Source organism: Dryobates pubescens, chromosome 11 (assembly GCF_014839835.1).
Source record: "Dryobates pubescens isolate bDryPub1 chromosome 11, bDryPub1.pri, whole genome shotgun sequence".
Taxonomy (NCBI): Eukaryota; Metazoa; Chordata; class Aves; order Piciformes; family Picidae; genus Dryobates; species Dryobates pubescens.
The window spans coordinates 1,586,553-1,611,236 of NC_071622.1; the positions used below are offsets into that span (position 1 = coordinate 1,586,553).

The following is a 24,684-nucleotide window of genomic DNA, read 5'->3' on the forward strand; positions in this document are numbered from 1 at the left end:
CCCTGTGCTGGCTTCCTGCTGCAGCATCTGCAGGGCTCTGACTTGCAACGAGCTGCTTCAGCCAGCAGCTCTCCAGAGGCAGGCAAAACAACCACGCTGGCATCCCAGACCAGCCACCCCCTATCAGGCTGCTCAGCCTGGGCTGCAAAAGTCATGAGACTCCATCCTAAATGCAGTAACATAAACAAGGGGCTTGCCAGCCTCTTTAAGACTTTCAAAATCTGATCAAAACCCCACCAGCCCCAAATATTTACATCTTGTCCCCATGGCGACCAAGGAAAACACCTCCCCGGCTGCAGGAAGTGGGCTCCGTGCTGCAGGCAGGGCTGGGAGGCAGGGGAAGGATGGAGGCTGTCACAAACCTGACATGTTTTCCTTTCTGTTAAGCTCTGGAGCTAATGGCCTGGGAAAGTCAGTGCTGGAGGAGCAGGGGCTGAGGCTCCTGGGGCATTTCCCCTCGGGTGAGTGCAGGGGGGCAGCCCCAAAGAGCCCAAGGGAGCCCACGAGCTGCAGCAGGGTCCCATCAAAGGGACGTAGGATCCCCCCAGCAGTGCCCACCGACCAGAGCTGGTGGGCAACAAGGGGGAGGCAGGGCTGAGCACAGGAGTGGGGGCTGGGCCACCTCTTTTGCTGCAGGGTGCTCCCTGCACCCTCCTAATGCTCTGTGAGCTGGTGTCAAGACAAGGGGGTTCAGCATGTTCAAGCTCCCTGTTTGCAGTGTGGCTCATGGAAATGCAGACCCAAACAGGCTTCCCTGCAGAGAGACCCAGAGATTTCAGCTTTACTTCATCCTCTGGCAGCTGTTTCCACATACCCTCACGGTTCCAAAGTGCCAGTGCTGGGATGCTGCTGGAGGTTGGGATGCTGCTGGAGGTTGGGATGCTGCTGGAGGTTGGCTTGCTGCATGCTAGCAAAACCTGAGCTGCCATTAGCTGCCACAGCCAAGTGTGGGGCAGGGGGAAGGTGGCTGGGTAAGTGTTGTGCCAAAGAGAAAGGCAGAGGCTGGAGTCAGGAGAGGTGAACCAGCTCTGTTGAAAATCCTTCCCCAGCTTGATTTCTGCTGAAAGACTGGAAGCCTGCTTTAGGAGGTGACTGAGCAGGTGCCAGGGAGATATTGGGTGGTCATCAAGTGTGGCCCCCGAAGCGGTTTGGAGCTCTTGGGAAGTTGTGTTTGTGTAGAAGGGTCCTTTGGCTAATGGCTCAGGCAGGCTCTCCCCAGAAGGGAGGCAGTGCCTGTCCCCACCTCCCGGCTGAGCTTTCCACAGCCCAGAGGCAGTCACTGTCAGGCAGATGCCAGCCATTGTACTCCTGGTAAGAAATACTTCATCTTGTGTATTTTAGCACCCTTACTCTCATGAGATCTGTCACACCTATGGGCACTATCCACATGGCACAGCTCCATCCATATCCCTGTAGACACGTACAAGTGCACACACACTCACATATACCTACTCCCATCGCAGGCATCTGGGTGCAGAGAGAGAAGCAGTGAGTGAGAGAGCCAAAAAGCAGAGTTTCTGGATGTTGTTGAGGATCCCTCACGGGGAGGGGGGAGGGGAGGGTGTTGAGTGCAGTCCTGGATCCCATTGAGGGAAACCTTGGCCATCTACCTGCGTGAACACAAAGGTGCACCTCCCAAAACACCCTCTGAAACCACCCTGTGCCAGTGGCAGCTGGGTGCCCGCAGCCCTGGCGCATCCTGGCACCTGAGCTGGTGCAGGAGGCAGGTCTCGTGCTCTCCAAGGGACCCCCAAGCCCCTGCCGTGGGGCAAGGCAACCCCACGCTGCAGCCAGGGTCCCCAGACACCAGGCACTGCCTCCTTGCCTCCCTGGTGCCCACTCCTCAGCATGGGAACAGGCAGAGGAGGGCTCCCTGCAGCTGCATCCCTGCCTTTAACACCAGGGGATGGTTTGCTGCATGTTTTCTGCTTACTTCAGTCACCTGGAGCCTTGCACCTCCCTGGCCATGGTAAGAAGCACCCAGCCCTCCCCTGACACGTTGAGGCAGGGCTCTGCCAGCACTGCCCAGTGCCCTGGGGACTGCTGAAACCTGCAAGGCAGCACCCTGGAGGGTGCTGAGTATCACAGTGCCACAGTCCATTAGAGCTTGGAAGGGACCTCCAGAGCTCACCCAGTCCAAGCCCCTGCCAGAGCAGCATCACCCAGGGCAGGCTGCACAGGAGTGCATCCAGGTGGGCTTTGTGGCCAAGGGCTGGAGCAGAGTCAGGAGGAGAGTATTGGCTCCTCACAGCTGTGAGCAGCAGGAGTTCAGTCTGACATTGTTCTCTGTGTGATTTCCAGTGGAGATCCTCACGAGGGGAAGGCATGGGGCACTGCTGTGTGCTGAGGAACTGGTTGTGTTAACTCATACTCTTGTACCACTCACTCAGTAATCACACATAAAAGTATTTCTGCTACTCTCTCCACAGAGTGTTCATTTGGCCTCTTGGCACTGAAGGTGCAGCATTGTCCTTACCTTCCACACAGGATGCTCCCAAAACTTACCCAAAAGCCCTGGCAAGACCTCTGAGAGCCTCTGAGAGCTTCTGCAACAAGAGATCACACAGAATCACAGCAACATTCAGGTTGGAACAGAGCCTCAGCATCACCAAGTCCAACCCAGAGCCCTGCTCTGCAAGGCTCACCCCTAACCCACAGCCCCAAGCACCACAGCCAAACCACCTTCCAACACCTCCAGGCTTGGGCACTCCACCACCTCCCTGGGCAGCACATTCCAGTCCCTGACCACTCTTGCCATCACAAAATTCTTCCTCCTGTCCAGTCTGAACCTCCCCAGAGGCAGCTTGAGGCCATTCCCTCTGTTCTGTCACTGATTCCCTGTGAGCAGAGACCAGCAGCAGCCTCTCCACAAGGTCCTTGCAGGGAGCTGTAGACAGCAATGAGGTCTCCCTCAGCCTCCTCTTTTCCACACTAACCATCCCCAGCTCCTTCAGTCTCTCCTCATCAGATTTATCTCCAGGCCCTTCCCAGCTTCCTTGCCCTGCTCTGCCCTGGCTCCAGCACCTCCACATCTCTCTGGGATTGAGCTGCCCAAGCCTGGACACCACACTCCAGGTGTGGCCTCCCCAGAGGTGAGTGCCATGGGACAATCCTCTCCCTGCTCCTGCTGGCCACAGCCTCTCTGGCCCCAGCCAGACGTGCTGGTTTCTCAGGAAACTGAAAACAGAACAAAAATATCATCCCAGGAGGCTGCTCCAGAGGGAACTCCCCAGCACCAGCAGGGCAGGGGCACCCTGCCCCGCTGCCTAGAGCTGGCTCAGACTCCAGCAGTAGCTGTGGTGCCTGCAGACAGAGAGGCTGAGCAGGAGCCAGCCCAGCTCCTCCCCACCCATGCTGCCTTTGGGCAGCAGCTCTGCACTCCAGGGTTTGGTCCTGGGGACAGGTTGAGCTCTGAGCTGAAGCCTGTTCCCCTTTGGGGTGCTGGGTGGGTGAGGAGGTGTTCCCTGACTTTCCCTCTTCCAAGGCTGTGAAGGGGGTCCCATGCTCACCCCAGCAAGGATGAGCAATCCCTGTGCTGAGCTCACTGTCAGTCCTAACACAGCCCTCCAAATGCCCAGTGTCTCCCAGGCTCACGGTGCTGAGGGTAGCTGAAGGATATAGAGGCTGTTTTCACTGAATCACAGAACATCAGGGGCTGGAAGGGACCTCAAAAGCTCATCCAGTCCAAGCCCCCTGCCAGAGCGGGGTCACCTAGAGCAGACCACACAGGAACACATCCAGGTAGGTCTTGAGTACCTCCACAGAGGGAGACTCCACAACCCCCCTGGGCAGCCTGCTCCAGGGCTCTGGCATCCTCACAGGGAAATAATTCTCCTCCTGTTTCCATGGCACTTCCTCTGCCTCAGTTTCCACCACTGCCCCTGGTGCTGGCATTGGGCATCCCCCAGCAGAGCCTGGCTCCAGCCCCTGGGCACTGCCACAGCTTTAGCAACAGCAATGAGGTCACCCCCAGGCTCCTCCTCTCCAAACTAAAGAGCCCTCAGCTCCCTCAGGCTCTCCTCATAAGGAAGATGTTCCACTGCCTTCAGCATTTTTGTGGACTCTCTCAAGCAGTTCCCTGAGGTCCTTCTGGGCCCTGAGGGGCCCAGAACTGGACACAATATTCCAGGTGTGGCCTCAGCAGGGCAGAGTAGAGAGGGAGGAGAACCTCTCTTGACCTACTCACCCACCCCAGGATGGCACTGGCCGCCTTGTCCAGCACAGCACACTCCTGGCTCATGGTCAACCGTGTCCTTCCAGAATTCCAAACACCTGAGTGAAACCCTTTGCTAAATTACCTCTTTTTTGCCCTTTAGAGTAACCTTGGTCAGTGATTTGCATCCCCATTGCCTACTCTTTGGCTCAGCACACAATGGCAGTTCAGAGGGGACTAATGTAAATGTTTTTATTCAGAATGCATTCATCACCATCAGTTAAATCTCAGCACAGTTGCTTTTGCCATCAGTTATCAGGAGTTCCCAGGAGCAGGGTGGGGAGGGGGGAAAAGAAAAGCATAGCCACATGCTTGGCTATGGTCAGAGCTTTAGCAAGCCTCTCCACGTGGCTCTTAGCTGGGCATGCAGGGTGGTGTGTGTCAGTACAGCTGGCTAAATACCAAAGAAAGCAAATGTCAAAAGAGATGTTGCTCTGTGGGCCTGGCTGTGCCTACTGCAGAACCACAGCCTCCTCCTGCCGTGTCAGAACCCCGGTGTGGGAGCTGCTGGCTGGGCTGGGATGCAGAGCGAGGGCGGATGTCAGGGCAGCGGTATCCAACCAAGGAGAGAGCAAGGGCTGGGGAGAGCGGCACCCACGGCCGCCTGGCCATACCCAGTGCTGCAGAGCAAGACAGCAAAGCCCTGCACCTATGCCCTGTGCCTCCAGCTGCAGGACAGTGCCAGTCCCAGAGCCCCCAGCGAAGGCCACCTCTAGCTGCAGGGACTGATTAAGAAGTAAGCTGCCCCCTGGCAGAGCCCAGGAGCAGCAGAGTGACACGTTCCTCCTGCCACCTTCAGGGAACAGCTGAGCTGTGCTGCTGCTGAGCTGCAAACTCCAATTACACCAGGAGTGAAAGAAGACATCTTCAAGCACTCGCAGGCAAAGGCCTTCCCTCCCCAGCTGCTGCTGTCCTGTGCCCTCACAAAGTGCTCCACACAAGCCAGAGCAGGCAAACCTGAATTCAGATGGCACTCCCAGAGCTGGTGATATGCACCTGCCAGTCTGGGAGGGCAGGAACATGCTTCTGGTCCACTCAGCCACAGTGTCTAACCTGGGAGCATGAAGGACACAGTTACTCCTATAGGAAATCATAAAGCTCCTCCCTACAGAACCACAGAACTCTCAGGGTTGGAAGGGACCTCAAGGATCAGCCAGTTCCAGCCCCCCTGCCATGGGCAGGGACACCTCACACTGCAGCAGGTTGCTCAGAGCTCTAGGTAAGATCCTTGGCCAGCATAAATCTGATGCTGTGGAGGCAGCAGTGGCCAGAGGGGACATCTTCCCTGCCTTTGTGGCTGTGGTGACCGAGGGAGGCTCTTTGCTTGGCAAGTTTTACTCCCCCTTCAAGAAGGAGTAGGAACTCTTCCTGTCTGATTCCTGTGGTGCAGCACAGCCTGAGTTGTGAGCAAAGGCTACTGCAGGCTGAGACGCTTGGGAGCTCTGTGAGCAGCTAAGGACCAGAGCAAGTCCTTCCCCACCAAAGCTTTTGCCAGTTACAAAGGGGAGATGGCAGTCCCCAACGCTTCCCTTGGCTCCCTCTTTCCCCTGCTCCTCGTCGGGTGTCACGCTGCAAGGCTGCCACTCTGGTGCCTCGTTGGGCAGCGCTGGGTCTGAGCTCGTGCTCCCTAGCAGCCCCTCCTGGGCTGGCAGGGCTCGCCAGAAACACAGCAGGCACGCAGTGACCGCACCCAGCCTTCCTGTCAGACAGACCCCAGGGCTCCTGCGCTGCTGGGAGTCGGAGGAGGGTTTGCTACACAAACTGAGCCTGGCTTGGGTTACGAATGCTGGCTGTGGCATGACATGGAACACAACTGGGACATTAGACATCTACTGCAGACAGCTCTGCTGCTTCATGCCAAGGAGCGCTTGCGCTGCCCCGCGGGGGGTGGCTTTCTGGCGGGAGCCCAGCCTGCTCCTGCCTCGCTGCAGGCTCAGGCGCACTGCGAGACGATGTTGGAGTTGCAGTCTAAGGTGTGAGCGTGGCTCCTCTTGCAGCTCTGCGGCGCGCAGCCGGCCCCGGGCGGGCTGACCAAGTCCAGGTAGTAAGGGGACTTGAGGAAGCGGCGGTAGGAATCCTTCTCCATCAGGGTGAAGATCTTCCTCTGGGCCTCGTCGAAGCAGGACAGGGTGGGCTCCAGCACGTTGTGGCTCGTCTTCTCCCGCGTGCAGGAATCCAGGTTCACCTGCGGGGGGCAGAGGCACAGCTAAGCAGGGTCTGGCCCCGAAGCTGCTGGCACGGCTAAGGGGATACCGAAAGCGTCTCTCCCGCGAGCCTGCTTCAGCTGCCCTCGGTGGCCACTCGTCTGAATTGGCTGCCTGACACCCCGTGGCCTTGGCAGGATCTGGGCAGCTGGATGCCAAAGCATCTCTGGATGGAGGAGAAGCTCAGCAGTGAGCACTTGCAGCCCAGAGAGCCAAGCAGAGCCTGGGCTGCAGCAAGAGAAGTGTGGCCAGCAGTGCCAGGGAGGGGATTCTGCCCCTCTGCTCCACTCTGCTGAGACCACAGCTGGAGCTCTGGGGCCAGTTCTGGAGCCTGTATTACAGGAAGGGTCTGGAGGTGCTGGAAGGAGGAGCAGAGGGCTGGAGCTGCTCTGCTATGAAGACAGACTGAGGGAGTTGGGGTTGTGCAGGCTGGAGAGGAGAAGGCTCCCAGGAGACCTCATTGTGGCCTTCCAGGATCTGCAGAGGGCTCCAAGGAAGCTGGGGAGGGGCTTCTGAGGGTGTCAGGGAGGGACAGGACTGGGGGGGATGGAGCAAAACTAGAAATGGGTCTAGATGATCCTTTTGGTCCCTTCCAACCCTAACAATTCCATGATTCTCTGCTGCCAGAGGGAGTGCCAGGGCAGATGGTCACAGCTCTCTCTGCCATGCAGCCAGCCAGGAAGCTCAAACAACTGCACAGGAGCAGCTGGGAATCATAGCCCTCTGGGGGCTTCTCCAAGAGAGTCCCTGAGCAGTTCCTTTCTCTGTATCCAAGTTCAGTACAAGTGCAGCAAAGATGACAGCATTTCCTTGTTGAGGAGCAGCACCCCTCCACTGCTGTGACACCACCAACACATCCTCCCCTTCCGAGGTTAGGAAGAAGCTTTTGCCCAAGGAACGCTCTGGGAACTTACCTCTTTCGTTGCCTGCACTGAAATGAACTCATCATAGATCTTCCTGGCCTTGGGGCTGAGCTTGGCTGGTGACTTGGTTTTCTTGTAGTCCTCACAGCTGACCCAGAACTCGATGTTTTCCTCACTGTACTCAGATTTGAGGAAAGCTCGGAAGGCAGCCAGTCCTCCTACAGGTCGATGAGAGGAAATCCACATCAGGCAAGAGTGCTGGCTCCTGTCAGCCCTACTGACTTAGCAAAGAATGGGTTCATAGTATCACAGTATCAGTCAGGGTTGGAAGGGACCACAAGGATCATCTAGTTCCAACCCCCCTGCCACGGGCAGGGACACCCCACACTAGATCAGGCTGGCCAGAGCCTCATCCAGCCTGGTCTGCTGGTTCTGCTCCCCAGAGCTGAACCAGCAGGTACCCTGAGGCTAGCAGCAGGGACAGCTGCCTGTCCCCACAGGTTAGGGAGGCTGGAGCTCAGGCAGGCCCCATGGGGATGTCACACGTGGGTCTTCAGCTGCCTGCTCCTCCACTGTGAGCTGCAGTGTCTCAGCCAGGAGAACACAAGCAGCTCACATGCTCCCAAGAGGCCCCAAGAAGACAATCAATACATGCCACAGAGTCTCAGGCCATGGGAGCAACACAAAAGACATCACTGCAGCCTGAAGCTGATGGGAAGACAAAATCTCCCAGGTTCTGCAAACAGCTTCTCTGCTGTTCTGGTCCCTGTTTAACCCACTGCGTGCTGCAGTCTCACCTTCCCCTGCCCAGGGGCTGAACCAGTTGCCTTCACAAAAGGGACAGCTCAGCAGTAGGTCAGAGTCCCATTGGTGATACCCTGGGATTATCCTTTTAATCTGTCCAGAAGGTCCTTTCAAAACCCCTCCCACAGGCCTGCTTGGCCAAAGGAGCTACTGTGTGTTGCTAGCAGAGAGCATCCCACGGCCTCCCCGGGGGCTGCTCACAGCACACAAGCCCCACAGGCAGCAGAAGGCTCTCTTTACTTACTCTCATGGTGGATCAGGTTTTCCAAAGACTCTGCCCATTTTCTGACTTCCTCTTGGCTAACCCTGAATGGAGACAAGGAGAGAGACATGGGAAAGATTTAAAGGGAGCAAAGAAAGGACAAGTTTGGATTTTTGCTCAGCACCACGAGAAAATTGTTTCCCCTGACTGTTCTAGGAGCAGACACAAGAGACCAAGAAGGTAAACTCTGCTTGCTTTGGAGAGGGCCTTGGAGACCCCAGATCTAAGCTACAGAATTTCCAGCTTGAGCCCCCACCACCAGCCAGAGGCTGGAAAGGAATTTGCCTGCAAAAACTGTTGGTGACTTGGTGTTTATTCTGTGACTGGCTGCATCTTTCACTGGGGCATGGACAGAGGCTCCAGGGGGAATGGAAGAAAAACTAGGAATGGGTAGATTCAGATTGGATGTGAGGAAGAAGTTGTGCCCCAGGAGGGTGGTGAGAGACTGGCACAGGCTGCCCAGGGAGGTGGTGGCAGCCTCCTGCCTGGAGGTGTTTGCAGCCAGGCTGGAGGTGGCTGTGAGCAACCTGCTGTGGTGTGAGGTGTCCCTGGCCATGGCAGGGGGTTGGAGCTGGCTGAGCCTTGAGGTCCCTTCCAGCCCTGACAATTCTATGATTCTGTATCACTCTTACAGGTCACATCAGTGACTTTCAAAGAGCTGGTTTCTTTAACCTGTCAGGGAAACAGTAGCTATACAGATGAGAGAGGAACACAGGAGCTAGAAACACACAGGGAACATGGGAATGCCTCCTGCATTCATTCTCCCTACCATACCAGAACATAAAATCACAGAATTGTGATGTTTCCTCTCCCAGGGTCTCTTTCCTCTCCCACAAAGAACAAACAGCAGGGAGCCCTTGGGACCCAGAAGGGTGGTGGAGTAGCCCCAGTCCTGCGGTGACCAGGAGCCACTTGGGCAGCCAGCATTGTGGGGCTTGGCTTTAGCTGGAGGCTCTGAATCACAGCTTTGCCTTCTCTGGACTTCTCAGGACATAGAATCATAGAACTGTCAGGGTTGGAAGTGACCTCAAGGCTCAGCCAGTCCCAACCCCCCTGCCATGGGCAGGGACACCTCACACCACAGCAGGTTGCTCACAGCCACCTCCAGCCTGGCTGCAAACACCTCCAGGCAGGAGGCTGCCACCACCTCCCTGGGCAGCCTGTGCCAGGCTCTCACCACCCTCCTGGGCAACAACTTCTTCCTCACATCCAATCTCCCTCTCCCCATTTCTAGTTTTGCTCCATCCCCCCCAGTCCTATCCCTCCCTGACACCCTCAGAAGTCCCTCCCCAGCTTTCTTGCAGCCCCCTGCAGATCCTGGAAGGCCACAATGAGGTCTCCTGGGAGCCTTCTCCTCTCCAGCCTGCACAACCCCAACTCCCTCAGTCTGTCCTCACAGCAGAGCAGCTCCAGCCCTCTGCTCCTCCTCGTGGCCCTTCTCTGGACACCTTCCAGCACCTCCAGATCCTTCCTGGCACATCCAGAGCTGGACACAGTGCTCCAGTTGCAGCAAGCCCGGCCCCAACTCCTGCTCTTACCTCTGGCTTGAAGATGTTTTCTCCTTTTTGCCCTGGGAGGAGCTGTAGTCACAGGAGTCTGACTTCTGCAGCAGGAAGCCCAGACGATGCTTCATGTCTTTAGCACTGCAGGAAACAATTCAAGCAGGAGATGAAGACAATGATTACAACTCCCCCTGCAGCCTCCTCGGCCACAATAAGCTCCTTCAGCGCTACTCAGCGGCACAAAGGCAGGTCAGGGCTGGTGACTCCAGCGCTGACTTTCCCCCACAGGAGGCACATTTCTGTCGCCAGACAAACACAGCAGAATCAAAGCAATCGTTTTTCACACTCAACGGCGCCGTTTTGTTGCTGGTAAGGTCGTCAGCCCAGAGGCAGGACTGGTAGAGGGGGAGAGGCTGCTGCTTTCCTGCTGTTTACTTACAGGTAAAACGCTGTGAGGGAAGGCATTGCCCTGCTGGAAGTGTGTCACTTTGCCTTCAGCTATGTGCCCTGCTACCAATGTTTGGTTCTTACACCCTTACTGATACTTTCCTGCAGCCTTTGCCATCTCCCCACCTCACCACCCAGGTACAGGAACAGCAGGGCCATGCCAGGCCACCTCCTCAAGCAGCTGCCAGTGACCCAGAGGGAGGGCAAGGAAGCAAAGGGCTTGGAGCAGGACCATGAAGTGAGATTAAGTCATGAGCCTCAGCACACGCTGGCTGCAAGCTCCTCCGAGTTTGTGTGCTTAATTTTGTTCTGCTTTCCAGTGTGTGCAGGACAATCCTTGCCTGAGACCAGCACCCAGGCATGCAGCTGGTATTGGCCTCGGCAGCTCTCTGGATTTCCTTCCAGTTTAAGAACGAGAGGGTAGCTAAATCAATGCTGCTGTCTCAGGGGTGCAAGCCCTGGCCTGCCACGGGGCACATCAATAGCATCGGCAGGAAATTCTTCTCCTGCTCCTCAGATCAAAGCCTTGAAAAGAGCAAGAGGTTGTGCCGCAGGGCTCAGCCCCCAGCAGTTGCTCAGCCTCCCAGCACTGCTCTTTGGTACAGCCATGGCACTTTGTCACGCTCCTGGCCTTATCTTATCTCGCTGCTTGCTTATGATCATAAATGTTTCCTTAACAACTCCAGCACTGCAACGAGAGCAAAGGAAGGCAGTTTTCTTTAGAGCAGGGAGTGTGTGAGCAGGGCCAACCCCCAGGCCCTGCCTGGGCAGACGTGGGGTGCTCTGTGCTGCCAGGCTCAGGCTGCCTGCCCCCGAAGGAGGCTGCCCAGGTCTGCAGGAAGGCAGCAGGAGAAAACAAGACACTGCTGCTTGCAGTGAGCCCTGCAGCTCTCTGGGAGAGAGGGGTTTTCTTGGGGATCCTGGACAAAGGTGGTTAAGAGATGTTTACTTTCCCCCTCCCCCTTTGCATTTCTTTAATGTGCCTTTCCCCCCACACCTGCAAACTGGGAGGTGAGGGGGGGGATATCTTTTTTCATTACTTTCTCAGCACTTGTCTTCAAATCCACCACAAGCAGGCAGCTTTCTTCTCCTGGGCAGGAGCAGGCTGAGCCTCAGTTTGTATTCTCTTTAGCCTCTCCCATTGCACAGCCGCCGGGAAGCTGCCTCAGGAGCTCTCCCGAAGGCACAAGTGGCCAGAAAGCAGGTCTGCACCAGCAGGGGCCCATGCAACCGTGCACGGACTGCAGGAGCAGGGAGTTTGGAAGCCATTCTGGGGACCTGGGCCACCCTGCTGGGCATCTCCGGGCCCCATAGCACCTGAAAGGGACCAACATCCCCTTCAGGAGGTCTCTTAGAGGCATGGAGACCTCCTCACACTGGGCTGTGCGACTTGGGAGTGCACAGACTGTGCCCTGCCAGCTCAGGGGTGCCTGGCCAGTACCACGCACATTGGGGTGCAGCCAGATCCTGCACCCACGGCGAAGGGGTACAGCTCAGTCGCTCTTGATCAGCACCACACAAGGGTATGACGCCGTTCCGTGCCCCACGCCGTCCCCCCAGCGCTCTGCACCGAGGCTGCATACAGCCTGACCTGGCCCCGTCACCGTCAGCACACACCCGGGGGACGCAGGCTGATGCCCCACTGGCTGGTGCCGCATCCAGACCCGCGGCGCCCTGGGCTGCCCTGCATCCCTCCCCTGCCCTGCATCCCTCCCCTGCCCTGCCGGCTGCCAGCCGGGTCTCCGGGTCCTGCCAGGTTGAGTTCCCGACGTTTGTCATGCATTTTGGGGAACGACCCTCAATTTTGTTGACATTTCATCTGCCTTGCTTCCCCCTCCTCGAGAAAACGGCCAACAACCCAAAACCCAGCAAAAAGGGGAATTCAGCAGAGGAAGGATGCAGAGGAGAAAAGGAGAGAGCAAAGCTTGCGGCAAAAGCAGATGACAGGAATACCAAACCAGAGCAATGCCAGGAGCTGCTTGTTTGGCCGATGGGAAGGATGGGCTTGGAGCTGCCAAGGCTCCCTACAAAACCTCCACGACACTCTGCTTCTGCCTGGCAGATAAAAAAAGCCTGGAAGCAATCATTTGTGTCTAATCTCGAAAAGGAAATCGGCGCTGAATCTGCCGCCGGCGCTCCAGCCGCGCAGCGCAGCGCAGCGCGGCGCAGCGCAGCGCGCAGCCTGCCTCCGGACAAAGCAGCCCAGGGGCAGCCGCTCCGAAATAAACTGTACCTTTTTAGGCAAGTGGCTGGCAGCGCAGCGAGTCCCTTGCACATTTTGCTCCCGAGGTCGGGTCTTGTATTCCAGGACAAACAAGAAGGCAGGAGGCGGCAGAGGCTGCGGGCGGACTGCAGAATTGGCTGTGGTCTCTGAGCCGGCTGCGCTGCCTTGGCTCTGCTTTTATAGCCGAGCCCAGCCAGCCCAGCAGCACTGGGTGACCCAGTCAGGAGTCAGCACAGCGGCAGCACCCGGCCCCTTTTTGCCCACCCCAGAGAAAGGGGGTGACGTATAAACCAAGGCAAAGGAGAGTGGGACTGAAAAGCCTTACCAGAAATGAAGCTCGGTGCCTGGCTGCAGAGGTGGATTCTTCTAAGAGGACGGGAAAAGCTTCAGGGGCTTTCCTCTGCTGCTGCAAAAAAAGAGGTGGAACAGTGCAGATAAAAGCTGGAGGAGGTTTTCAGAGGGGCACGGATAGCAAGAAGGGGCAGAGTATCCGTTCTGAGCTTTGCTGCTCCCTCTGTTCATTTCCACTACTCCTTAAGGCAAGCTGGGGAGAAAAAGGGACAAGAGTTTTGAACACAAAACTTTCCCACAGTCCAAACAAACAGGAGTGCTAAAGAATGAAGAATGCAAATTTACCAGGGAAGTACCCAGGCAGATGAAACTGTCCTGTTGAATTCCAGAGGCACGGGGATGTGTGTGTGTGTTCACTGAGGCTGGAAAAACAAAGAAAGCCGGGATAACTGAGGGGTATATAGCTACTGCAACAGAAAATGTGGTGTCCTGGCATGCACACAGCTGGGAACAGCTCAGGTGCTTGTGTAGGAAAAGGAAGACAGGAGCTGGACAGCACAGCTGCCTTAGGTATGTCTGTGTGTATATATATGTATAATCATAGAACTGTCAGGGTTGGAAGGGATATCAAGGCTCAGCCAGTCCCAACCCCCCTGCCATGGCCAGGGACACCTCACACCACAGCAGGTTGCTCACAGCCACCTCCAGCCTGGCTGCAAACACCTCCAGGTAGGAGGCTTCCACCACCTTCCTGGGCAGCCTGTGCCAGGCTCTCACCACCCTCCTGGGGAACAACTTCTTCCTCACATCCAATCTCAATCTCCCCATTTCTAGTTTTGCTCCATCCCCCCCCAGTCCTATCCCTCCCTGACACCCTCAAAAGTCCCTCCCCAGCTTTCTTGGAGCCCCCTTCAGATCCTGGAAGGCCACAATGAGGTCTCCTGGGAGCCTTCTCTTCTCCAGCCTGCACAGCCCCAGCTCCCTCAGTCTGTCCTCACAGGAGAGGTGCTCCAGCCCTCTGCTCATCCTCTACCACTGCAGTGCCTTACTTCTCCATTTGCCCCTAATCATAAGACAGACTTTAGCTCTCCAGACTCTCTGAGCCCCTAGGGGAAGATGATTAATTAAAATAATAGGGCATAATTGTGCCTGTCTGTCCAGAAGGGCCTTTGTGGCAGTGTGGAGGCTAGTCTGTGTTAGAGGAGGAATCTAGGAAACATCTGAGGGGATCTTTGGTGGTGACTGCACTGGGTAGAGCAGAATAACTCCAGCTACACCACTTGTCCTCTGCCCTTGGAGGGTGCAGGAAGCAGTTGCCTCTCTGGAGGGAGGGAATTGGATGATATTTATTGAGCTGTGGCTCGGCACAGCCTGTACCATGGCTACAAAAGAGAGGAGAGCTGCAGGCAGACGGACATGCATATGGTCTGCTGCACTTCAACACTTGCTCCCGCTGTGAAATAAAGCAACTTCAGTTCAGCAGCAGGCTGCCTGCCCACACTGCCCACTGCTGTGCTCCCTCTCCCCAGGAACCTTTAAATACTTTGCCCACAGCCCTGCAGAAGATGCAGAGTGAACTTTTCCCTCTGGTGTCTCCAGAGTCTACAACTAGCAGCACAGATGAGCCAGATCCCAGTCCTGTTTACCTGCCTTTTGCCATGCTGCATCCTCTCAGATCGTGAACTGTGCTGAAAGGAAATGCTCCAAGTGAACTTTAAAATGCTTCTGTGCAAATGGGTTGGATGTCAGGAAGAAGTTGCTCCCCAGGAGGGTGGTGAGAGCCTGGCACAGGCTGCCCAGGGAGGTGGTGGCAGCCTCCTGCCTGGAGGTGTTTGCAGCCAGGCTGGAGGTGGCTGTGAGCAACCTGCTGCAGTGTGAGGTGTCCCTGGCCATGGCAGGGGGTTGGGACTGGCTGAGCCTTGAGGTCCCTTCCAACCCTGACAGTTCTATGATTCTGTTGGGGAATATGACAAGGCCAAAAGGCAGAACATGGCCAAGGGGGAAAAAGACCAACCAACCCACCCAAAACTTCACTAATTAATTAATGGATAAATATTTAGTTAAACTCATGTGCTGTGGTTACTGTTCCTGTGCAGCTGCAGCACATTCACTGAGCGACTCAAGAGCTGAGCTGGCCAACACAGTCAAGGTGTCTGCGAGCTCTGACCCTGACCCTAACCCTGGCAGCCAGAGCCTGACCTTGTGGCCCAGGAAGGTCCCAAAGGCTGAGCAGCACTGTGCAGAGCACAGAAATCCTGCAGTTTCTCTGCCAGCTGCTGTGTGACCAGGTTTAGGAACGTCACCCTCCCCAGGGACTGCACGCACCGTCGCTGTGGGGCTCTAGTGGCACTCACGTGCTGGTGGTGTTAAGATGAAGACACCACCTGCACTTGCCAGCTTCTGTGTGAGCAGGCTGCAACAAGCAATGTCTAGCACTGCCATTGCAGCAGCAAGCCTGAAGGGCTGTGCAAATCAAGCCATCCTCCCTGGCCTGGGCACACAGCCTCCTAGAACTGCTGCAGCTGAAATTTTCCATTTTCCAGTTCGTTAGCACAGGCTGCTTCAGTCTGCCCCCCCCATACGAGGAGTCTGGGGGCTGTGTGTGCTGCTGCTCCTCTAAGCTGTGTTTCCCAGCTGTTGCAGTTTAGTATCCTTTTAGCTGCTCCAGCTGGTCCCCAGTCAAAACTGCAGCTTTCCATCTCTGCAGCCTTCCATCTCTTACCCTTCGTAGCCAGGCCTCTTCTGCCAGGGCACACAGACTGCGCTGCGCTCAGCACCAAAATCCTCCTCCTCCTCCTCCTTGCCAGTTAAGGAGGCAGCAGCTCCTGCCACTTCTTATGCCTCTCATGTCCCCTCGGGCTTGCTTCACCTGCACCACGGAGGAGGCAGCAATGAGGACGGGCAGGGGGGGCTCCCTGGCAGACACATCTCTGGGCTGTGTGGTGCTTTGGAGGCAGCCAGGGGCTCACTGAAGACAGCATGACAGCAAACGTCTGTGGTTGCCACTGTGGCATCTCTCACCCCCCACCCACTCATCCCTGCTGCATCCTCAGCCCTGCCTCCCCAGGCAGCTCTGGAATGGAGCTTCCCCTCCCACCATGGCAGCTCGGGAGCACCGTCAGGCAGGCGTGCTCACCCAGCCTGTGTGGGATGTCGCCTGGCTCAGCTGCAGCCCAGCAGCAGGCTGTGGGAGTAGGCAGAGAGCACAAGGATGCTGCTGTGGTGGTCACTGCCCAGAGCTGAGCCACTACAAGCTGTTGCCCTCCCGGCAGCTGGGGCTCTGCCTTCCCAGCTCAGAGTGGTGTGCCAGGGGATGCAGGAGGAAGATGGCTGCTGTGTGTCACTGGGGATGGAGGGGCATGACGTGGGAGCTGGGAGGAGGTGCTGCCAGGCCAGAGCCTCTCCTGGCACTGCTGCCTTCCCTGGTCTGCCTTAAAGAGGTTGGCAGGGGCCCACTCTTTCTCCTCTTCACATCTCACAAAGCAAGCCAGACACCCTGGGACTGGGCTAGCAAATCACCTGGGTGCACAGGGCACCCAGTGGGCAGAGCACTCCCCAGCTTTCTCATGGGCATCCCCATGCCAATACCTCTGGCCCCCGACCTGCTCTGCAGAGAGCACTGGTGAGGAACTGAAGCAGCTCCCACACCCTCAAGAAGCACTGCCCAGGGTGATGCTGGTCCCCAAGGCTCCAGGCTGCAGAAGCCCTGTGTGAGCAGCTTCTGCCCACATGAGCAGCCCTGGCACTGAGCCCTGATGCGGGGAGGGGTCCTGGAGTTGTGCTGTAGTCCCTGATTTCTTTCTCCTATAATGCAGCCCCAAGCTCAAAATCCCTTCCAGTGCAACCACCCACCATTGATGGCCTCTCCAGTACACCCACTGGTGGGCAAGATGTCCTTCCAGTGAGAAGGGCTGCATGTTCTCCACATACATGTGTGCTTTGACTGGGTTACAGCTAACGAGCTGGGAGCAGAGGGCCCTGGGAGGACCATTTGGGTCTGAGTCTGGGTGAATGGGCTCAGCACGTGCCTGTGCCTGACGCCTCACGCAGCCACATTTCCCGTCCCAGGCCACTGACTGTGGCCTGACCTCTCAAAAAGACACATGGAGAGGCCACCCTTGTCCCCACAGAGTCCCCCAGCCAGCCCTGGGATTTCCAGGAACGCTGTCCCACAGCCTGGCCCGAGGAAGTCATTCTTTCCCATGTCTCTGCAACGCGCTGCCTGGCTTCAGGCGTGACGGCAGCCACGCAACCAGCCCCCGAAGGCAGCCTTGGAGGGCAGAGCCTCTCTTCCCAAACCAGCCCTGACAGAGGGCTGACTCACTCCTCTGCCACAGGATTAGTTCAGTCAACTCACATGGAAACCTTCTCCAGGGGATGCATCCCCAGGCTGACCCAGTCACCTTTCTTCTTCTCTTGGATGAGGCAAAGATGAACTGCTGAAGCCAAAGCAGCTTTAGTTTGTTGTTGGAGTTTCCTGTGAGCTCCTCGAAGTGATGCTCTGTAAAGGTCAGCACACACACTCAGCATGTTCCTGACCCCCAGCCTCACTCAATTCATGCAACCCAACCGACCAGGCACACAGCTCTCCCATGCTCTCAGCTGTTTGCTGCTTACACACACCCCCCCCCACACGCCTACAGCTCCAGAGGATTTCTGCCATTTCTGAGTCCTTGGAGAATCCCTAATAAATTTGGGAGTGGGAGGGATGGGCTCTTGGGTAAGCTTTGGTTTGCTTCAGCTCTCAGGTTTTGGGCTGCCCACTTGTCCTGCTAGCACTCAGAAGAAAATGTGTTCTCTTGTACCAAAGGGAGAATTTTGCTCAACCCAAAAGGACTTTTTCTTTCTCCTGGCCTGGGTTTGCTAAAGAAATAAAGAGGAGTGGCTTTTGTCTGGCTGCTGTTCTTACCTGTGGGCATCAGACAACAGAAACAGCTTCCAGCAGGAGCAGGGAGGGGATTGGCCCCTGGGGCTCAGCTCTGGGGAGGTCACACCTGGAGTGCTGTGTCCAGGTTGGGGCAGCTCAATCCCAGAGAGATGTGGAGGTGCTGGAACCAGGGCACAGCAGGGCAAGGAAGCTGGGAAGGGCCTGGAGATAAATCTGATGAGGAGAGACTGAAGGAGCTGGGGATGGTTAGTGTGGAAAAGAGGAGGCTGAGGGAGACCTCATTGCTGTCTACAGCTCCCTGCAAGGACCTTGTGGAGAGGCTGCTGCTGGTCTCTGCTCACAGGGAATTAGTGACAGAACAGAGGGAATGGCCTCAAGCTGCCACTGGGGAGGTTCAGACTGGACAGGAGGAAGAATTTTGTGATGGCAAGAGTGGTCAGGGACTGGAATGTGCTGCCCAGGGAGGTGGTGGAGTGCCCAAGCCTGGAGGTGTTGGAAGGTGGTTTGGCTGTGGTGCTTGGGGCTGTGGGTTAGGGGTGAGCCTTGCAGAGCAGGGCTCTGGGTTGGACTTGGTGATGCTGAGGCTCTGCCCCAACCTGAATGTTGCTGTGACTCTGTGATGATTCTGTAATTCAATAAATTTGTTTTCCAGTTCCCCCAAATCTCTGTCTCAAAATCTATCCTGATTAAAAGCCTCTTAAACACTTCCCCTTAAGCACTTAAGAAAGTTTTGGACACCACTGGGCTGCAAACCCAGCCAGCAGCTGCCTATTCCCTGAAAGCTTTCCCAACACTAAAAATCACTTTCCAATGCCTCAGTTAGCCACTTGCAGTCCATTTGGTATGGATTTTATGACATTTCAAGTCAAATACTGATAGCAAGTCACATTCATTTATAAATCTATTTCAGCACCCCAGCTCCCTCATCAAAGCACTATTAGGCACATTAGGAAAGGTCTATTTTCCCATTAAATCACATCAGCCAGCATCAATTCTATCACCACCTTCTCAAATGGGCTGCTGTCCTCCATACCAGCAGTGCTTCTGCACTCATCAAAAGGTTAATAGCTCCATGACTACACAGCTGCCCCCCTCTCAGAGCACAGCTTTCTGCCAGTCTCCTTCTCCTCTACAACGTGTGGGAGAGGACCACTCTGTGTCCTGAGAGCTCTTGGGCCCTATTGCTGCAGGAGTCTGAGTGCAAGCTGGTGACACACGGGTGACATAAAACCCCCAGGGCTGCAGAGCACCCAGGCAGGGACACACTCTCTGGTCTTTTGCAGGCAATGCTGACCTTGTGCTGTGTCCCTGCAGCTCCTCTGGGAGCTCCCCCAGTGCCAGAGCCCAGCGCTGCTGTCACATCTGTCCCTGAAATACACCTGGAGGTTTGAAGCAGCTGGGTTTGCCCTCTCTGTGTGCTGCCAGCTGCTGCTCAGCCCTCTGCCTGAAGCACAGCAGCCAAGAGCTGGGTGCTGCACCCATAGAGGTGAGCAAAGGCAGCTCTGGTGAGACATGGAATGGAATGGAATGGAATGGAATGGAATGGAATGGAATGGAATGGAATGAAATTAACCAGGTTGGAAAAGACCTCAAAGATCATCGAGTCCAACCTCTCACCCAACACCATCTGATCAACTCAACCATGGTACCAAATGCCTCAGCCAGGCTCTGCTTAAACACCTCCAGGGATGGTGACTCCACCACCTCCCTGGGCAGCACATCCCAAGGGCCAATCTCCCTTGCTGGGAAGAATTTCTTCCTCACCTCCAGCCTAAACCTCCCCTGGCACAGCTTGAGACTGTGTCCTCTTGTTCTGGTGCTGGGTGCCTGGGAGAAGAGACCAACTCCCAGCTGGCTCCAACCTCCCTTCAGGGAGTTGGAGAGAGCAATGAAGTCTCCTCTGAGCCTCCTCTTCTCCAGAGGCACCATGGACTGAGCCCAGGGAACAATTTCACCCTTGATGGTAACCAGCTCTCAGCATTCTGACTCCAAGCTTTGACCTGAAACGGTGCCACCTGAATTTAGCTGCTGTTGATTTAAAGACACAAATCTGTGCTCCTTCCTGTTCTTCTTCACAAGCTGCTTACACCCTCCGTGGGAAGCTCACTGGGAAGTCCCCTACTGAGGCAGGAGCTGTGATGGTGAGACAGCTCAGACTGACCCCCGGGGGCCCACGACCGCATTAGTCAGTGCTTTGCACACACCCCACTTGGGGAACTTTCACTCGTGGGCCGACTGCTTCACCCTAATGCGCCCTAAGGTACAGAAGAGGAGGAGGAGGAAGCATAAAGGGAGGCAGGCAGAGGGTTGATGCGTCAGAAGCGAAGATGTCTGCCTGTAGAGTGTACAACAAAAGCGCTCCCCATGCCCTCTGCACCTTAGCAACCCAGCTGTGCAGTGAGTTGTTTCCTACAGCTGTAAAACCTCCCCAACTTTTAGCTGTGATTGAGCTGTCTTCTGCCCAGACAATTACCAGAGGATGCCAAGGTACAGGCTGCGAGGCTAAACCTTTCACTGCTGCAGATCTGGTGAGCTCCACTGTCTGAACCTTAGATGGGCCTTTCTTTCTTCCTCCTCCCTTCCCAGTGGCAGCTGAGGAGGGTTAAAGCTGCCATACCAGGAGGGTCCGTGCCAGGGAACAAAGGCTAGAGCTTGATTCAGCAGTGCAAAGCCCAGGGGACGTTTTATCAGCGGGGTCACTGCTCACCATCCAAAGCTGTTTACTGCTCTGGTCACACTTTAGTTGTTTAATTCTCCAAGCTCGCATACAAAAGGCAGCTTGGAAGCAGCAAGCATCTGTCAATGCCTGCCTCAAGGGTACAGCAGTTATTTAAAAGGTGAGAGCTGACAAGTGTGTGGATGGGGTTGAAGAGCATCATGATTGCAGGCTAAAGAAACACAAAAGCAAGGACAAGCACCTGCAGCAGAGGAACAGCATCCATTCAAAAGCACTGCTTGGGGCCAGCCTGCTGCACACAGCGGCTCAGTTGACCTGGGGTAGGGGTAAATGCCCCTGCTGCGATCCCAGCCTGAAGGGAACGCTAAAAGATCCCAGGAGTTCAGCAGCTCAGCCAGCCCTGAGGTGCAGCTAGCTTAGACATCATGGAAAGGAAGCAGCAAGATGAAGCTGCAATGAAAACAGTTGGTGACAGCCTGAAGTTCCTCAATCTGTGCCTCAGCCTTCCAGTATCATGAGGGGGCTCCAAGAAAGCTGGGGAGGGACTTTTGAGGGTGTCAGGGAGGGAGAGGACTGGGGGGGATGGAGCAAAACCAGAAGTGGGGAGATTGAGATTGGATGTGAGGAAGAAGTTGTTCCCCAGGAGGGTGGTGAGAGCCTGGCACAGGCTGCCCAGGGAGGTGGTGGCAGCCTCCTGCCTGGAGGTGTTTGCAGCCAGGTTGGAGGTGGCTGTGAGCAACCTGCTGCAGTGTGAGGTGTCCCTGGCCATGGCAGGGGGGTTGGAACTGGCTGAGCCTTGAGCTCCCTTCCAAGCCTGACAGTTCTGTGATTCTATGGACAGAACGAAACTGCAAGTGGCAAACATCCACTGCAGTGAAAACGTGGAACTGCCACAGTGTGAAGCAGCCGCTTGCTGCAGAGGGGCTGCACAGGAATGCATACAGTATGTAAGAGACTTGCAAAGGCCACTGGAAAACTGTCACTGCCTCTGCTGGGTGAGCTCTGCTTTACCAAGGCCTCTTGCTATTTAAAATGAATGCTGAAAATCCGGGCAGGCTTGTGCCACAGCGAAGGGGGAAAAAAAGCTCCTAAGTCGAGCTGTGAGGCAAATCTGTGGCACATGGTAGAAGGTTGTGCTCTGCAGCTGCTGCTGAGGGCACCCCGCTGAGAGTGACAACAGTTAGTGCTTCATCCTTTGGAAACTTCTACGCTTTAAGAAGAAGAAAAAAAAGGGGTGGGAAGGAAATGAATGCTCCATGTTGTTACAGTTCATCTCTCCGAACTTCTCAGCAGGATGCACGTGGCTGAGATCTTGCTGTCTCTTCTGCAGCCCCGCTTGCCTGTTTCCTGGTGCTCTGGATGCTAGCTGGATGCTAAAGACTGCAATTACTGGCTCAGCAGGTGAGACTCCGGCAAGCTGCTATCCCAAGGCACATTCGTGCTTCAGGTATAAATAAGTTTCAACCCAGAAGGTTAAAAAGAAAAGGCAGTAAGAGGCTTCTGCACCTGCTTTGAATCAAGCCTCCAGCACCTGGAGGGACTTTTGGGGGTGTCAGGGAGAGATAGGACTGGGGGGGATGGAGCAAAACTAGAAGTGGGGAGATTGAGATTGGATGTGAGGAAGAAGTTGTTTCCCAGGAGGGTGGTGAGAGCCTGGCACAGGTTGCCCAGGGAGGTGGTGGAAGCCTCCTGCCTGGAGGTGTTTGCAGCCAGGCTGGAGGTGGCTGTGAGCAACCTGCTGTGGTGTGAGGTGTCCCTGCCCATGGCAGGGGGGTTGGAGCTGGCTGAGCCTTGAGGTCCCTTCCAACCCTGACAGTTCTGTGATTCTATGACATCCCCAACTAGATCAGGTGTGTTCAGCTGTAGGGTACTGATCACTGGAGAGACAAGCCAGCTCTAAAAGACAAGCATGGCTCTGAGAGGAGTTGTACCCGTCGGCATTATCAGGGTGTAAAGTGATTGCCATCAGGCACAAGGTGCTTTATGTTCCATAAGTGTGTTTGTATTCCACAGACCATTTACCTCCCTTGTGCACTGCAGGGAACTGCAAGCTCCTGGTGAGGTTGTGTTTCCTCACCTTCTGAAACAGCACTGCAGTCCCAGGCAGCCCAGAGAACCTGCAGCCACAAAAGCTCCACAGGAGATTGCCTCTCAACCTAATCTCATTGGCTTGTCCCCTCTGAAAAGGCTTTCCAGGCACAGAACTTGGTTTGTTATGCAGAGCTCTAGATGCCCATTAAGAACAAGGGCAGGACAAACTTCTCTCTCTTCCTCTTTGTTCTGCCTGAAATGCTTCTGAGTAAATTCCTTCTGTTGTAAGGAGGTGGGGATTGGCCTCTTCTGCCTAGCAAAAAGTGGTAGGATGAGAGGAAACATCCTCGAGTTGCTCCAGGGCAGGTTTAGTTTGGATATGGGAAGAAACCTCTTCCCTGAAAGGGTTCTCAAGGGCTGGAACAGGCTGCCCTAGGAGGTGGTTGAATCCCCATCCCTGGAGATGTGTCAAAGAGGCAGAGATGTGGTGCTGAGGGCCATGGTTTAGCCCCAGCCTTGGTAGAGTTAAGAGAATGGTTAGACTGGACGATCTTAAAGGTCTTTTCCAACCAAATGATTCTGTGGTTCTATTGAAACATGCCCAATACCCTGCCAGCCAGCAAACCACCCCTGGGAACTGCTTGTCATTGCTTGTGACAGCCTCACATCATCAACATGCTGCACTCTGCATTCACCTCTGCTCTGTGAGATGTGCCCTGCCCCTGTGCTGCCAGCAGACCTTAGCTCTATGCCTCCCTTGCCCCAGGGGCACAGGGGTCTTGGGGTGCCCATGGGAGGGAAGCCCAGGCTGAGCAATAGGATGGAGTCATGCTAGCCAGAAATAGGAAAGGCTGAGGTCATGAGAGCTGGAAAAGAGGAGAGCAGTGGTCAGTGATGAGCAGAGGGGGCAGGAAGCTATGGGAGGGGAGAAGAGCCGTGGGAAGGAGGAGGACACATCCCACGGCATCTCGACCAGACAGTCCCTGGGAACACTGTCCAGCAGCCAAGGGGCTCCAGGGACACTCAGCTGTCTCTGGAGGGAGCATGTGCACGTGCTCAGTGGCCTTGCTATCCTGCCAGGGAGGTCAGGGAGAGCTGGAACCAGTGCCCAAGCCCTTTGGGACAGCGTGGTACGACCTCTGGGGGGACTGTGCTGGGCACAAGCCTCTAGCCTGACTGTGCTGCTCAGCAGCATCCCTAACTGTCTGTGTCGTTACCTTGTGCTTGAGATTCACAGTGGAGAATCACTTAATGTTCTGAGTAAGAGCAGATAAAAATAGCGTTAATGTAACAAGGATGAGGGATGAATGCACAGAGAAAGCCCAGAAAGCCCTCACAGTCATTATCTGCTCCCACAGCTCTCAGATGTGCTTTCAGCAGCAAATGCTCTTGCTGTTTGGTAGGCAAAGAAGTAAATTGCCTAAGGCAGTGGCAGATACCTGGAAGGTTTCATAAGAGAGTGATTTCTTTTTGCCCCTCTCCCTTCAACATGCCTCACACTGCTGATCCACCTTGTCACCCTGCAGCCCTCCACCAGGGTCTGTGGGGCTGAGCTGCCAGCAGGTGTGCAGAGCATCTGGTGAGCCACCACGACAGGCTTTGCAGTGGGGGAGAGCAGAGTGGTCATCTGTCAGTGTTTAAGGCAGCATCAGGCTTCACTGAAGCATTCCACAGAATCAATCAACCAGGCTGGAAGAGACCTCCAAGATCACCAAGTCCAACCAATCCCCCAACCCTAACTAATCAACCAGACCATGGCACTGAGTGCCTCATCCAGGCTGCTCTTAAACACCTCCAGGGACCTCGACCCCACCCCCTCCCTGGGCAGCACATTCCAAAGGGCAATTCTCTGTCTGGAAAGAACTTCTTGCTAAGATCAAGCCTAAACTTCCCCCTGGCACAGCTTAAGACTGTGTCCTCTTGTTCTGGTGCTGCTTGCCTGGGAGAAGAGACCAATCCCCACCTGGCTACAACCTCCCTTCAGGGAGTTGTAGAGAGCAAGAAGGTCTCCCCTGAGCCTCCTCTTCTGCAGGCTAAGCAACCCCAGCTCCCTCAGCCTCTCCTCCCAGGGCTGTGCTCCAGACCCCTCCCCAGCTTTCTTGCCCTTCTCTGGACACCTTCCAGCAGCTCAACATCTTTCCTAAACTGAGGGGACCAGAACTGGACACAGGAGTCAAGGTGTGGCCTGAGCAGTGCTGAGCACAGGGCAGGATGACTTCCCTGCTCCTGCTGGCCACACTGTTCCTGATGCAGGCCAGGATGCCCTTGGCCTTCTTGG

The 24,684-nt window shown here is 55.7% G+C and overlaps 1 protein-coding gene across 3 annotated transcripts; it reads right to left on the reverse strand.

Moving 5' to 3' along the window:
- Positions 1-5,706: 5,706 nt before the first annotated feature.
- Positions 5,707-12,965, reverse strand: RGS4 (regulator of G protein signaling 4). 3 transcript variants are annotated; one of them, XM_054165533.1, is made up of 5 exons: positions 12,845-12,965; positions 9,885-9,989; positions 8,329-8,390; positions 7,332-7,498; positions 6,107-6,398 (listed from the first exon to the last, which is right to left on the reverse strand). In XM_054165533.1, the coding sequence occupies exons 2-5, from the start codon at positions 9,977-9,979 to the stop codon at positions 6,147-6,149; spliced, it is 576 nt and encodes a 191-aa protein (XP_054021508.1). In that variant the 5' UTR covers positions 9,980-9,989; positions 12,845-12,965; the 3' UTR covers positions 6,107-6,146. The 3 variants fall into 3 exon arrangements, with proteins under 3 accessions (XP_054021509.1, XP_054021508.1, XP_009907408.1); XM_009909106.2 differs by lacking the exon at positions 12,845-12,965 and adding an exon at positions 12,529-12,705; XM_054165534.1 differs by lacking the exons at positions 7,332-7,498; positions 12,845-12,965 and adding an exon at positions 12,529-12,622 and having other exon boundaries at positions 5,707-6,398.
- Between the last annotated feature and the right edge of the window lie 11,719 nt (positions 12,966-24,684).

Coding starts and splice junctions, on each gene's coding strand:
- RGS4 (XM_009909106.2), bottom strand. CDS start 12,572: ATGTGCAAGGGACTCGCTGCGCTGCCAGCCACTTGCCTAAAAAG. Junction 8,391..9,884: donor AAAACATCTTCAAGCCAGAG/GTAAGAGCAGGA, acceptor GTCTCCATTCAG/GGTTAGCCAAGAGGAAGTCA. Junction 7,499..8,328: donor AAACCTGATCCACCATGAGA/GTAAGTAAAGAG, acceptor ATCGACCTGTAG/GAGGACTGGCTGCCTTCCGA.